Consider the following 15,947-nt stretch of genomic DNA (forward strand, 5'->3'; position numbering starts at 1 on the left):
CCTCATACAAAGGCTATATTTGTATAATATTGCGCAAATTATTGGGCAAACTGAAATCTCATAATTAACAAATAGCAGTGCTGTCATTTGGGAATTGTAATTAAGTACTTATGAAACAAATATTATTTCTAGTTTATCCTGAACAATGAATGAATGATGATCACTAAGATGCTTGATGAACATTATTAATAATGTAGCAGAGTGATTTTTCATGCTTCATAAATTATGTAATTTGCACTTTTGAAATCATTGATTTATATTAAAAATCTACTTATCAAATTCTTATTGAGTCTTTAGTTTAATTATTTCACTCTTGCAAAGTATTTTTATCCTTTATGACTTGATTTAGTATATAATGTACGTATTGAGTAATGTTACTCATGCATATTCATAGGGGTTGAAATTAAACTCTTGTTTTGATTGGTTCTTAGTTATTGGCGGTTAAATTGAGTTTTCCTTTGTGTACCTTGGGTAGAATTCACCTGGACAGTGGTCAGTGAAAGACGTCCATTATTTACTCAGACTATTATAGCAGAAACCCATATTTACAGATTGTGTATTTATTATATTCAGCTTGACAGTTTTCTAGACATGACTAGTAAGTTGCACTTTCTTCTTTATTAACATTTTGACACGAATTAATAGATTTGGTTAACTTTCCTATTTTCGAGTAAATACTCTTCAGATTGCATGTTGATAACATCGGAATGAAAGATTTGAATGAGCGTATTTTTGTTAAAGAAGCTAGGTCATATTTTTATAAACATTGATAAAGTAATGTAATATTTGCAACTGATCATAGTGTTATTATGTAATGTTAGAGATATCGTAATAACAGTAATTTACGAATACTGCATGTAGAAAAATGGCGGCATGTATGATAAGTTACATTATATTGTGAAAAGAATATTCGAGTTACATGTCTGCGTAATGCTATTTTCATATGGACGAATTGAATACAATTGTCATGTGATAAGTATTTTATACAATTACAAAGAGTCCGTTCTTATTATTGTATTTTGGTTTTCAGGACTCTGATGTAGATTACTCCTTTATACTTTGTGCCAAGTTCCTTATTTACTAGAGAACTCACTCCACAAGTGGTTAGCGCATAATTTGTAGTTTTTGTATTATTTTATACCATAGAAATGATAGCTATTCATGGATTATTTTCATTGATGATTTGCATGTTTTTAGCAAATCAGTGGTATAATTTATATGTCGGTATTCAGACATAGTAAATGCTTTTCAAATGTTGTAATATTTATTATGTTGAATTGTAAACTTTCATGGACTTGCGAGAAGTAATTTTAAGATACATGTAATTATATTTGATTGTAAACAAAATGAAACTGATTACCATTATATTTAAATGTCGGTCAGGGAAACCGGTTTGTTAAAGTACATGTGACATGTGATGTATATTTCACTACACGATTGAATGAATGAACATTCCATAGTAAATGTGTATTTACTGTTTATAGTAACACTATTATTTTAGGAATCGTTTGAACTGTATCTAAATTGTCTGTGATATTATGTGTATAATATATTCTTTATGTTACATGAACTATCATTAATGTTTATAATCTTGTTATTTCAGAGTTTTTATTCTCTGGTAATGAAACCATCCGAGCCTTAGAAAGTCTTTCGTTTATTTCATTATACCGGAAGAGACCCCTTTCACAATAATGCAGGGATACAGGCGACCCCCTCTATCTGGTAAATTACGTCATAAAGGCGTACATAATTGATGAGTTTTTGCCAGTGACAGATGAACTCGAAAGTGGTCTATTCAGCTATATATTTCATAGTATAAAATCTTATGTAAAATAAAAGGTTTTTTGAAGGCATGCACGAAATCACAGGACATTGCAGGAACTCTCAGAACACAGTCAGGGATATAACTCTATAGGGTTATTACAGGAAAATAACATACATTTGTTATTGTGGACTCAAAAATCAATTTTGAAATCACTTGTTTAAGTGCCACCCCTGACTGATGAGGGTAGTCCAAATAATTATGATGTCTTGAAAGGCTATTGTATTTTTTTTTATCTTTGATGCCTGCCTCAAAGCAAAAATTTAAAAGTCTTCCAAGACATCATTATTATTTTGGCTATTACATGTATGAGGGAGGGTAGGAGGGGTACTGATCCCCCAATCATGGGCTTCAAAAAATGAAATCCCCCAAATCCTAGGCCTAAAAGCAAAAAATCCAGAGGTCCCAATTTCGAAAAAAATAAATTCCTTGATACTAAATTCCCAAGCTTAAAAAAAAACGACCCCGGAGTCCCAATAAAGGTCCTATCCCCCCTCTATTATGACGGCCTGATGCATTGAGCTGTCAGATTAATGGTATGTGGGAATAATGGGATGTTGGACTAACAGTATGTTGCCTTCTTCCCACAGTCAAATGGACTTCTGACTTTAATGGGAGGTGTCCAAGAATATTGCCATACCTCAATCAACCCCTGGGTGTGACAGTCTAGGAAAACATAATCACAATATGCAACATGTACAGAAACAGATTGTTGTATTTTTGTATTTTTAAAACATCATTTTTAATGTTCAGTTTTGTGTTGTGAATGTCTGTATCTAGTTTAACCTGATGAAATGTACCAACTATTCAAGAATTACGGTGCAAATGTAATATCAAAATCGTGTTTATTTTCCGCATGTGGTTACCTCAATGCTAAATTAAGTACTGTTGGGATCCGAATATGTTAACAGACATGAATTTGTTCCTTGTAAAAAGTGTATTAATATTCTGTTTAGTTCATGGTTAAAATATTGCAATCCCTACAATACATTGATATTGTATTAGTTTACAAATAAATATTGACAAATCTGAACTAAGTTTCGCTGTATTAACTAGCTGCAGAAAATCTATATCAATGCACGTTTCCCTCCCCGTTCCATGGAAGCTCTCAAAACATAAAACTGGTTGATCTTGGACAACATAATGCAGATCTAAAGTTCACAGACAAAGAAAATATAGCATGTGAATTTTCAGGAATATATAGACTAAATAGACTAAAACTATTGAGACAAAACGGGTAGGTTGAACTTGCATCTAAGACTTGCATGGTAACTAGTCCAAATAATTATGACGTCTGGCAAGGCTATTTTAATTTTTTTCTGGAAAGGCGTCCCAGAAAAATAATAAAATAGCCGTCCCAGACGTCATAATTATTTGGACTACATGGTAACATGTTGTTTCGGCCATAGACCTTTCGGCTTATAAGTCTGTTCGACCATGTTATAAAAGTCTTCTTGGCCATATACAATTGAGAATGGAAATGGGAGAATAACAACTGTGACCGGAGAGCACATATTTACTCTACAAATTCGTCACAGCCGGGATTCGAACCCCAGGCGTCTGCGTGACAGTCAGTGCGTTAACCCACTGAGCCGAAGAATTGATTCCCTGACTGGCTTTATTTTTTCTACCTGTACTGAGGGGAAGCAACCCTGCTACACTGTTCCTCAAGAGTCATCATATCTTTATATATGAGTCTAAACAACACAAACCCTGGCTATACTCCAGATAACCATCGTGGATTTTTTAGTTGGGCGCCAAATGTAACCGGAGAGCATGTATCTACAAATTCATATCATCACACCTGGGATTCAAACCCTGGTCGTCTGCGTGACAGTTGATTAAAACTGGCTTTATATGTTCTACCTGTACAGAGGGGAAGCAACCTCGCTACACAACGTTTTATATATGAATATACATATCTGGGGTTTTAATTTTTCTTTTGTGTTTAATATGAGGTAGGCAATAGCTGTGAATGGGGACAAAGTTTTTTGATTTTTTTTTAATTCAAACATGTTAAAAAGAGAAAAGGAAATACTGTAACGTTTCCAATTTTGGTTCTGTTGTTAGGGATTTTAAGGTTTTAGTTGTGACGTTATTTAAGTTATAAAATCTGATGTTGGCAAAAAATTTTGAAATGTTGATTATCAGTTGTCCCCATACGTCAGACAAGTTTTATCATGTTATAAATATGAGTGATAAACTCTTAAATGACAAATTTTATATTTTTTTGTAGTTAAGCAGGCGTAATAATATCAGCTTTTGCACTCTTGTGATATAATTAATTAAAATGATCTGAAACATGTCAAAACGTTTTATTGAAAAGTCATTATATATTCTTCAGTTTTGTCAAAAAGCCTGAGAGCGTCCTTCAAAGAGGAGAAAACCCAGTTAGTCATTTAGTTATCAATTTTACAATTCAAAGATTTTCTATTTTTACCTTTATTATTATCATGATTATGTACTTATATATATCATTTGTATATAATTATAAGTTTGTTGAATGATTCAAAATATCAACTATATGCACATGATGTACTTGTCTCGATTTTGCCGATGTATTATGGATTTACTTACTATGAATTTTTATATATATATAATAAGTAGTTTTTTTCCAATAACCACATTACATAAAAACAAAAGATAACAGCTTGTTCCTTGTGTTATATTTAAGTAATTAATCATTATCTTAAACAAGTTTGTGTGCTTTGATATTTGTAGATAAATGGATTCTGCTGTATCATCAACAAATGGTAAACGAAAACGTGAGGACGAAGATACAAAGGGAGATAATACCAATAAATGTGTTGTCAAGGAGGGATTTTCTTGGTGGACAGGTTTGATGTACGATATGCCGAAATCCATGACAAAACCACAACCTGTGGACAAAAATTCAAAAAGTTGATGTCTACTTAGTATTAGGACTTATGTGTTGAAATTTTTAATTGTATGTTTGATGTGTTGATTTTTGTTTGATTTTTGTTTTTTTTACTTCAAGAATTTTTGTATCAAATCATTAAATGCTTTTCATTTCATTCTGTCAATGCATTCCATTACGTGAAGCTAAAGAATCGTTCTATGCATTTTATACACAAATAGGCACATATACACTTATCAGCATTTAAGTTATTTGTATATATATGACTTGTACTCACAAAGACTTGTTAGTGTTTATTAGATACTTTTGTCCTTAAAAAAAAACAAACTTATTAACTTGAAAATAAGGACCGTTTATAAGCAGTAAATAGAATTATTACAGTCAAAGTGATGGAAAATATTTACAAGGATCCTTTGCCAGAATGTTCATTTACCAGCTCAGGGAAAATTGTTCCAGTGCAACAAGAAAAGGACACACTAATAACTGTTGAAAATGTTGAATTGAATGATTCTGCAATTGACTTCCCATGCAAGCCAGAGAAACCCTCAGACACTGATTGTTGTGGATCAGGCTGTATTCCATGTGTTTTTGATATCTATGACCAAGAAATCAAAATATGGGAACATGAATGTTCCAGACTAAGAAATAAAGCTGCACCTGGTGAGGATGACTTGGTAAGACATTTACTTACTCGGAATTTATAGTGTATATTGGAGAATGGGACCTCAACATAGGATTTATTGTGTCAAATATTATCTCTGTAATGTGTGCATTTTATGTGAGTTGATTGCCCAATTCAAATTTAAAATTAGATAAGGAAACCAAAAATAAGTTTTTGATATGCATTTTTACTGATGTCTATAGTATAGCCCTCAGAAGCAGTACCAGAAATCCATCTTTTGCCCTGTGCTTGTTATACATGCCAAGGCTCTGTGTTGAAGGCCGTACTTTAACCTATAATGGTTTACTTTTTAAATTGTTTCTTGGATGGAGAGTTGTCTCATTGGCACCTACACCACATCTTCCTATATCTATATGTCAGTTTTGTAATACTTAATGCTTTAGGTCGGGCCTTGTGAAACAGATTTTGTAAGAGTTCTTTAACTGCTTTGTCTATTATTTCCTATTTGATAATTAATTTTTAGGGCCCTTTATAGCTTGCTGTTAGGTGTGAGACAAAGCTCCGTGTTGAAGGCTGTCACCTTGACCTATAATGGTTTTCTTTTATAAGTTGTTACTAGGATGGAGAATGGTCTCATTGCCAATCATACCACATCTTACATCTATATAGAGTTTCATTTCAAGTCTGCTAATGCAAGGAATTGGAAAGTAAAAAAAAAGAAGATGTGGTATGATTGCCAATGACACAACTGTCCACAAGAGATTAAAATGACACAGACATTAACAAATAAGGTTACCGTACAGCCCTTAACCATGAGCAAAGCCCATACAGAATAGTCAGCTATAAAAGGCCCTATGAGTGTTTGTTTGTACTTGGTAGAGTCTTGGTACTGTTGTACTTAAGTTGTATGGTAACTTTTTTATCATCCCCACTTCAATTATTTGGTAACATTGAATCAACAGAAATGGAAGGTATGATTCCCAACATGATAACTATGTATATACATGTAAATACAATGACAGTTTATAATTTCAGTATAAAGAAAAGTCAATGTTATCAGAGCTGGAATACAGAAAGTTTACAATATCTCAGGTTTGGCCCGAGACAGGAGATACAAACAGATACAGATTCAAGCTTCCATTTGACAGAGATCTGGGTTTACAGATTGGGCAGCACATAATAGTCAGGTTGTGCTTCTATTTTAGATTTAAATTTCAACCATAACTTAATAATGCTCTATCAATCTTTTCAAATTCTGTAATTTTTGTATTGATCTCCAGCTTTTTCAGCAGTCATGGCATTGTGACATCATAAACTACTATAAAAAAATGACATTTAACCATTAAAAATTGTGAAGTCAAAAGACAAGGTCACATATAGGCTATGATAATATGCATTATGCAATACTAGCTTACAGAAATTTACCGTCATACCGAATATTTTATGTCAATGTCAAAACATAAAGATTCGGGAAACACATATAAGACAGACATGAACCAAAGACAACCATTGAACTACATACTGCTGACTTGAAACAGGCACACAAGCATTAGCCTTTCAAAAAGGGCTAAAGTCGACTCTTAGCTGATGAAAATGGAAAGCGCTCTCACTTTGTAGATTAATTCATTTACTAGAATAGCCACGTGCATCAATCAACAAATTTTACCACACACCTGAGGTCACACATTATGAATTAGTACCGGTATATATATCATTAAACGTTGTTGTTTACCCCAGAAGATTCAACTATTTATAGATAAAAGTTACCTGTGTAAAATATAATTGCTAATATAGAGAGAACAAATCCGATACTCTAAGGGACTGAAGGACATTTACTAGGTTTGGATTGTCCTAACCAATCAATAAACTTTGATTATTCACGTCTCGTAATATCTTACAATCAGCTAGCAAGAAAAATTCACGCACTAACTGTTCATCGTTCAATTCTTACATATATCTGAGAGTACTAGCAGTTATTGACAGCTAATTCGTAGTCACGAACAACTATTTTTTTTTATTATCTTAGTTATATCTTAAAACATGCATTCATTTTATATTTATACAGTATTATGAGGGGGGATAGGAGGGGTCCTGATCCCAAATTCCCAGACTTAAAAAAACAAAATCCAGAGGTCCAGAATTTAAATAAAGTAAATCCGGACGTCCCAAAATCTGAAAAAAAGGATTCCCAGATCACGAAAGGGTCAATTTTGAAATCCCGAGCTTAAAAAGACCCGATCCTGGAGTCCTGATAAAGGTCCTATCCCCCCTCTATTAAAAGCAAAAAAAAAATGACATTCTTTTCATTCTGATATCTAATCTGGACTAAGTGCACACATTGGTAACTAACTAAATACGTTTTATTTCAGGGGAAGAAGTTTAAATGAAACAATTACAAGACAGTACACACCGATAACTGACATTACAACCTCTGGTTACTTTGATCTTCTAATAAAAGTATGTATCAATTTCGTATGGTGATAGAATGAAAGAATGCTGAAAAAATGTCTCAGCCTCTTACATACATTTGTATGATTCAGGGTATCCAGACTTAATGTTTTGCTTATTGTCTATGATCTATGGCATTCAGACTAGTGTCACCATTGTAGCAGGGCTATTTAACTTTAGGTCAGTAATATTAACCTGACACCTTTAGCTGGTCTGATTCAGAAATCGCAATAAAATAGTAATATTTGACTTGCAACCTATTTATTAGGGCATTCAAACTCTACTTCTGTAAACTATGGCCTTTCACCTCCAGTAATATTGGGGTCTTGTAGTAGGGTGTTTAGACTTGATTGCACCACGGGTAAATTATCACGTTGTAATTGGTTTTATACCGTCATGTAATTCGCCCTATGAACCTGTAGGGTGTTAGAAATTTCATATGGGGTTCATGATGTCACATCTATTGTTGATATTGACGTCATCTTTCGATGTTGTATTATTATTTATTGTTCTACAAAAAACAGCAGAAAAAGTCCCATGTGTGATAAATTTGTTATACTATTCACTACTGAACCCCCCTGTACCATAGAGGGTGAGTAAAATCACTAGGAGATTCGGTTTCGGCCTTACCCCCGTTGTATTTTACTCGCCCTCTATAAATCTGTATGGGGTCAATAGTTTTATATAACTTATAATGACATGTCATGTTTGTTATATATGCGTCTTTACTTACAGAAATTTCAAGATAATGAAAGAGAAATTCTGCACTCCCACAAGATTTAATCAATTTAACTAATGTCAATTGTTCTTTCTTATACGGTCTTCTTTTCTATTGAGAAGCATGAAAGTACATTGTATGCATGTTTTTAATTTAAAATCTTATTATGATCATTATAGTGCCTTTGAAACCTGACTTATAGATTAGGGTAAATATGTTAAATTAATTTAACAAATTGATATTTTCAACCATGGTTATAATAAAGCCTTTTCGGCATTTTGGAATTCAATTCATCAAGCTCACGAAATCTTGTATGACAAATCAGAAGTATGTTAAAGCTTTTTCGTTAACCAATTGTCTCAAATTTGTTTGACCTGTGGAAACTAGCAGTAGATCTGGTGAATTGTTGAAAGTATTTGGCAGATTTGTATAATTTGGAATTCTAAATCTTTCAGATTTACAGAGATGGAAAGATGTCAAAGATAATCAGGGACTGGAAAGTTGGAGATGAGGTAGAAATTAGAGGACCTTTTGGATCACTGGATTATTTCCCTGGAAAAGTAAATACACTTTATCAATTCTGGTTGTTTTTAATCCCCTACCGACCAAGTTGAAGAAGACTTTAGGTTAGCATTCTGTCCGTCCATCTCTCTGCTGTCTGTCTGTTCATCCATCCAGCAAATCAATTTCCACACTTGTTTTCTTCATTCAGATTTTGATTTGATATTTGATATTTTGTATATTGTTTTATCATGACAAGTTACAGATCAAGTTTGAATTTTGTGTTCAGGTCTGATGATTTTGTGCAGAGTTATAATCCTTGGACTTAGAGTTCACTCAAATAATCAGTTTTCCACACATTTTTTCGTTATGCTTAAAGATATAGATTTGAAAATTTGATATATTTTATATTTCAGTACAGATGTATACTGATGCTAGCTGTAGGTACAGGCATTGCTCCAATGTCTCAGGTTATACAAGGTATACTGAACAATGAAGAAGATGAAACGTTTATACACCTTCTCTATGGCTGTCACACTTATAAAGATATACTGATGAAGACAGAATTAGATGGGTGGGCAGGCTACTGGAATTTCTCTGTTACATATGCTTTAAACCAGGTTAGTATTAATCATGTCAGATAAAATGATCTTTGGCGTTTTAACTTTTTTAATTCAGGCATCACTGATAAGTTTTCTATAGATGAAAGGCATGTCTGGCATACAAATCAATAAATCTGGTTGAACAAATAAACCAGTTAAAACAATCCATTGAAACAATTCAATTTTTTCTTGATTGAAATTTTGCACTTATTTTTACACTGAAATGACCTGACTTTGTTATACTTTGAATAAGCAGACCTTCTACTTTATATTTCAGGAACAGGAGAAGAATTATCAATATGGAGATAAAGTTTGTGAGAGAAGAATTGATGAGACTTTGATACAACAGGAAATCAGTGGTAAAACTATGGATAAGTTCATGATTCTAATTTGTGGAACTAGGTCATTTGATGAGGATATAATGAAATGCTGTGATAATCTAGGATTTAATCAAAAACAGATGTTTAAATTCTAAATAATAATCTCACCTAAGATAACTGTTCACTGGTTTCATATGTTTACACGAAATTTAGGTTCTCAAGGGAGACAACTACATACTACTAATTGAAATGTGATTAACAACTTTTCGGAGGAAATATCTTATGAACTAGACCATTGACAAGTCTTTAATTACTTCTTTCCAACACCTTTAGGTCAACCAGTGTGTATTTTCTTGAAACAAAAAATTAGATTCTTGATGTTGATATCATTTGTAGGAGAAAAACAAATGAACAGATTAATTTTAAACATGTTTTGACGATACACATTTGCTTTACATTTTCTATATAATATTTATGAAGGTAAAACATAATATTGAGTTTGCAAACTTCTGTCTGTTATCCTTTGCTTTGCTTATAATGAAACACCTCCTAGATTTTGGTGGGGTTCATTTTGCTTTGATTTTAGTTTTCTATGTTGTGTTTATTATTTGTCTGTTTTTTTCTATTTTTAGCCATGCATTGTCATTATAATTTTTATCTATGAGTATGACTGTCCCTCTGGTATCTTTAGTCCCTCTTCTATTACTATGATACAGAAAATAAATACTGCCAAGATTATGTAGAGTTATCTCCCCTATTCCATAAGACTATATTTATGGAATTTCTAATACATGTAGTAGAAATTAGAAAAAAATGTAACTTGAAGCTGCAAGAATTGTAACAGGGCTACAAATATTTAAAAATAAAAATAAAATTAACGGAAAAAAATGGATCTCTTCAGGACTATGGCAGAAAAAGAAAACTGCAAATGTTTTATAAAGCATGTAGCTGAAACGTCCCTAATTATCTTTGTAATTCCACCATAGATACAAAGAGCGAACAACAACATATCATTTAAGAAATGGTGACAATACTATGTTACCTATTTGTAGACTTTTGAAAATTATTGACTCATTCATTTCTATATTCTATAACTATTAGGCATTGGAATAGATAAAGACATATCTGTACAAAAAACAGACATGTTATCAAAATTTAAATATAGATTTAAAAAGAGTTCTGGATAAGTTGATAAAATGGTACCGTCTTTGCCTTTGATACACTCCACACAAACACACACTATTTCTATATTGTTTGTTTATATGTCTTTTAAATTACTAATGTCTGATTGGAATTATGTAATAATTAATTTCGTATTTGTATGTTATGATTGATTTTGTATCTTAGGAGAAGACAATCTTAGTTGGATTAGTGTTTCTATTGAATCCTTTTCATGATATTTTGCAAATAAAATATGTTTAAATTTAATAATAATTTATTTTTGAATGTAACTCGTCTTCTGATTGGCAGATGTTGTTTTGTTTATCAGCTCATAGGCATAATTTTGTCATGTGGCTGTGACGTCATCAACATTTTTCATGGTTTACTCCGTTTAAAAAGGAATTTAGAATTAAATTATAAGAAACGACTGTACTATTTTTCCTTTCTATTTGAAATAACACAAATACAAATAAGTCAACATGACCAAAATGGTCAGTTGACCCTTTTAGGAGTTATTGCCCTTTATAGTAAATTTTTAACCATTTTTCGTAAATCTTAGTAATCTTTTACAAAAATCTTTTACAGAAACCACTGGGCCAAATTAATCCAAACTTGGCCACAATCTTCTTTGTGGTAAATTGTTTTAAAAATGTGTCAGATGACCCTGCCATCCAATCAAGATGGCCACCACATCTATAAATAGAACATAGGGGTAAAATGTTCCAATGGGCCAAGTTTATTACAGATGGAGATAATTGTAAGCAGCAAGAATGTTCAGTAAAGTAAGATGTACAAAAACATCACCATCACCAAAACACAATTTTGTCATGAATCCATCTGATGCCTTTGTTTAATATTCACATAGACCAACGTGAGCGACACAGGCTCTTTAGAGCCTCTAGTTTTTGTTTGAATTTTTTGTCTGAAAGAAATGAACTACTAAATAAAAGTGTTCTTGGGCTAACTTTTTCTCAATGAGGCCTCTTCACAAGAGAAATCATAAACTCACAACATCTGGTCAGAGTCTCAAATACTTTATTTGAAATTAATACATGTTTTTTTTGTATCTCACTGAATAAAAAAAGTAAGTTGCATTCATATTTTATATAATATTTGATTTGTCTATCTGCCACCTGTGGGGATATCAAATCACTGTAGAGTCAGATTTCCTTAATTCTGGTGGGAAAATCATTGTAAACACAATAATATCTGGTTTGAATTCAAAACTATCGTTTATTTGTATTTAAATCCAAATGATCATTTATTTGTATTTGAATTCAAAAGGATCGTTAATTTGTATTTAAATTCAAAATTATCGTAAATTTGTATTTAATTTCAAAATGATTATTAATTTGTATGTAACTGAAACAGAGTAAAGACATCTAATTTATTGACAGGTATTCACTCTATACTTTGAATTGCAGTAGAAGTGCACAGTACATAGTACTATTATAAATGACAAAATTAATTAGTTTTCTCTTTCACCTGGTTGATCTGTATACAATATTGTCTATAGACATTATAAAACTTATTTATAGAATGTCAGTGACAAGTAATAATTCTAGCTTCATTGAAATGGTATTGTAATCATCAGCTATCAATGGTAACCTGAGCATTCTTCAATAAAACCATTTAATAATTAAATAGGAATTTATTAACCAACATTTAGGTTTTATTTACATCAATTGGATGCTTGTTTGTTTTCTCAACTTGATGTCCTCTTAATATGGGAAAAAAACTTTGTCAAAATAAGTTAATTGTGAGTTTGACTTTTAATTTAACTGCTGACCTTGAAAATCTGTAAGAGTCATATAGATATAGATATAGGAAGATGTGGTGTGAGTGCCAATGAGACAACTCTCCATCCAAATAACAATTTAAAAAGTAAACCATTATAGGTTAAAGTTATGGCCTTCAACACAGAGCCTTGGCTCACACCTAACAGCAAGCTATAAAGGGCCCCAAAATTACTAGTGTAAAACCATTCAAACGGGGAAACCAACGGTCTAATCTATATAAACAAAACGATAAACGAGATATGTTGTTATACAGTTTAGTTGGGTGCCACATAAATATGTTTTTATGCAGATCCCTGATCTCAGTTTTAACACTAATCCTTGACCATAGTTTTAACACTAATCCTTGACCATAGTTTTAACACTAATCCTTGACCATAGTTTTAACACTAATCCTTGACCATAGTTTTAACTCTAATCCTTGACCATAGTTTTAACACTAACCCTTGTCCATAGAAGTCATTTTACTCTCATTGATGGCTTCTTAGACATGTAAGAGGGGTTAATGCCCTTTGATGACAATTTTCTACTCATTTTTAGGTTTTTTGTCTATTATCTTGAACTGTATGGTAAAAAGGTAGATATATTTAAGTGGCAAAAATTATCAGCAGTACAGAATAAGAATAAGAATTTTATAAGTCTAAAATCCAAACAATAGGATTGTTACTAAAATACACAACAAAAACAAACAAACAGACAGGCATATTAATTACAAACATGTAGCATTGAAAGAAAAACAAAAACATAGATTAATAGTATTAATTATAATACTATTTTTGACAGCATACCTCCTCTTTAAAATTATCAATACACAAGATGTACAAAAAATGTCCTATGATTTCTTATAGGAGAAATTGCCCCATAAATGATTATTAGTCACATGGTGACAAAGTCGAAGGGGACTTTAGGTTTGCACTCATGATCTGTCCAACAGTCCACACTTTTTTTCTTCATGCTTGACGATATTGATTTGATATTTGGTGTATTGTTATATCATGACAAGTTACAAATCAAAGTTTGTTCTGGTCTGATGATTTGTCAGAGTTATGGTCCTTAGAATTAGAAAATCTACTAAAATAATTGCTTGACACAGTTTTTTGTCATTCTTGAATATATTGATTATATAATTTGTATGTAGTTTTATCATGACAAGTTACATTTTACAGTCCAAGTTTAAATTTTGTTCCAGTCTGATGATTTTGTGCAGAGTTATGTACAATGTAGTATTTTTGCCTTTTATCTAAAAAACTAAATAGCCTTGATTTGCCTCAGCACAAAAAGTGCTTATCATTCATAGTTAGGTTAATCTTTCTATTTAAAGTACTGTGGATTCATTATTATTAGTTGGATACCAATTTTTGTGGATTTTGTGGGTACAGATGTAAATGTAAATGTTCAATGTTTGCAGAGGTTGGCCAACCATGAAATCAAATATCCATGAAAATGCAAGTTTTCCTCAATCCACAAAAATTGATACACATGAAAATAAATGAATCCACAGTATCATATTTAGAATGCAACATTTAAATTAAAAAAAAAAACATTTGTGGAATTTGCCTTTTATAACATGCTGTTAACAGGCAGGCTCTTTTGAGACACAAGTTTTAGGTTTATCAGATATGGGTGATCTCCCCTTAATGTTACATGCTGTTGACAGAGGAATACTGCTTGCCTGGTCTGTTGAGGCACACGTTTTAAGTTTATCAGAGATGGGTTATCTCCCCTTATTTTTACATACTGTTGACAGATGAATACTGCCTGGTCTCAGTCTGTTGAGACACAAGTTTAAGGTTTATCAGAGATGGGTTAGCTCCCCTTATTACTACATGCTGTTGACAGATGGATACTGCATGCTCTTCTGAGGCACAAGTTTTAGGTTTATCAGAGATAGGGTATCTCCCCTTATTGTTACATGCTGTTGACAGATGAATACTGCATGCTCTTTTGAGGCACAAGTTTTAGGTTTATCAGAGATGGGTTAGCTCCCCTCATTGTTACATGCTGACATTAGCCTGTAGACAGATGAATACTGCAGGCTCTTTTGAGGCACAAGTTTTAGGTTTATCAGAGATGGGTTAGCTCCCCTCATTGTTACATGCTGTTGACAGATGAATACTGCAGGCTTTGTTGTGGCACTAGTTTAAAGTATATCAGAGATGGGTATGATTGCCACCAAGGATATGTGTTACGATTGTCTATGAAGCAACTGGCCACAAAGGATATGTGGTATGATTTGCTATGGAGCAACTGTTGAAAGTGAAGCAACTGTCCACCAGGGATATGTGGTACATTGCCATTGAGGTAACTGTCTTCCTGGTATATGTGGTATGATTGGCAGGGAAGCAACTGTCCACCAGGGATATGTGGTAAGATTGCCAATGAGGTAACTGTCCTCCTGGTATATGTGGTATGATTGGCAGGGAAGCAACTGTCCACCAGGGATATGTGGTACATTGCCATTGAGGTAACTATCCTCCTGGTATATGTGGTATGATTGGCAGTGAAGCAACTGTCCACCAGGGATATGTGGTACATTGCCATTGAGGTAACTATCCTCCTGGTATATGTGGTATGATTGGCAGGGAAGCAACTGTCCACCAGGGATATGTGGTAAGATTGCCATTGAGGTAACTGTCCTCCTGGTATATGTGGTATGATTGGCAGTGAAGCAACTGTCCACCAGGGATATGTGGTACATTGCCATTGAGGTAACTATCCTCCTGGTATATGTGGTATGATTGGCAGGGAAGCAACTGTCCACCAGGGATATGTGGTAAGATTGCCATTGAGGTAACTATCCTCCTGGTATATGTGGTATGATTGGCAGGGAAGCAACTGTCCACCAGGGATATGTGGTAAGATTGCCATTGAGGTAACTATCCTCCTGGTATATGTGGTATGATTGGCAGGGAAGCAACTGTCCACCAGGGATATGTGGTAAGATTGCCATTGAGGTAACTATCCTCCTGGTATATGTGGTATGATTGGCAGGGAAGCAACTGTCCACCAGGGATATGTGGTAAGATTGCCATTGAGGTAACTGTCCTCCTGGTATATGTGGTATGATTGGCAGGGAAGC

The 15,947-nt window shown here is 33.1% G+C and overlaps 2 protein-coding genes across 11 annotated transcripts in view; one reads left to right on the forward strand and one right to left on the reverse strand.

Annotated features, from left to right (window-relative positions):
• The window catches only part of LOC134697966 (probable proline--tRNA ligase, mitochondrial), a 105,469-nt gene extending 102,757 nt beyond the window's left edge, over nt 1–2,712 (reverse strand). For 3 of the 8 annotated variants that reach the window (XM_063560253.1, XM_063560296.1, XM_063560261.1), the window contains exon 1: nt 2,400–2,602. The gene's annotated coding sequence lies outside the window, so the exon portion shown is untranslated. Of the gene's footprint in view, nt 1–2,399 lie in introns of all 8 variants that reach the window. The other 5 variants (XM_063560288.1, XM_063560267.1, XM_063560272.1 and 2 more) reach the window with 5 other exon arrangements.
• On the forward strand, nt 1,031–10,485 carry LOC134698014 (NADH-cytochrome b5 reductase-like). 3 transcript variants are annotated; one of them, XM_063560317.1, is made up of 7 exons: nt 1,031–1,103; nt 4,544–5,374; nt 6,358–6,509; nt 7,692–7,779; nt 8,944–9,048; nt 9,406–9,609; nt 9,869–10,485. In XM_063560317.1, exons 2-7 carry the CDS (start codon nt 5,090–5,092, stop codon nt 10,064–10,066), a joined length of 1,032 nt encoding a protein of 343 aa, XP_063416387.1. In that variant the 5' UTR covers nt 1,031–1,103; nt 4,544–5,089; the 3' UTR covers nt 10,067–10,485. The 3 variants fall into 3 exon arrangements, with proteins under 3 accessions (XP_063416387.1, XP_063416375.1, XP_063416381.1); XM_063560305.1 differs by lacking the exon at nt 1,031–1,103 and adding an exon at nt 2,901–3,059; XM_063560311.1 differs by lacking the exon at nt 1,031–1,103 and adding an exon at nt 4,138–4,212.
• The last annotated feature ends 5,462 nt before the right edge of the window (nt 10,486–15,947 follow it).

Source organism: Mytilus trossulus, chromosome 1 (assembly GCF_036588685.1).
Source record: "Mytilus trossulus isolate FHL-02 chromosome 1, PNRI_Mtr1.1.1.hap1, whole genome shotgun sequence".
Lineage (NCBI taxonomy): Eukaryota > Metazoa > Mollusca > Bivalvia > Mytilida > Mytilidae > Mytilus > Mytilus trossulus.

Bases quoted from the DNA above. Each gene is read 5' to 3' on its own strand.
- LOC134698014 (XM_063560317.1), top strand. From the start codon at position 5,090: ATGGAAAATATTTACAAGGATCCTTTGCCAGAATGTTCATTTACCAGC. The intron at 6,510-7,691 runs GTTGTGCTTCTA...GTTTTATTTCAG, and splicing joins GGGCAGCACATAATAGTCAG to GGGAAGAAGTTTAAATGAAA. The intron at 9,049-9,405 runs GTAAATACACTT...TTTATATTTCAG, and splicing joins TGGATTATTTCCCTGGAAAA to TACAGATGTATACTGATGCT.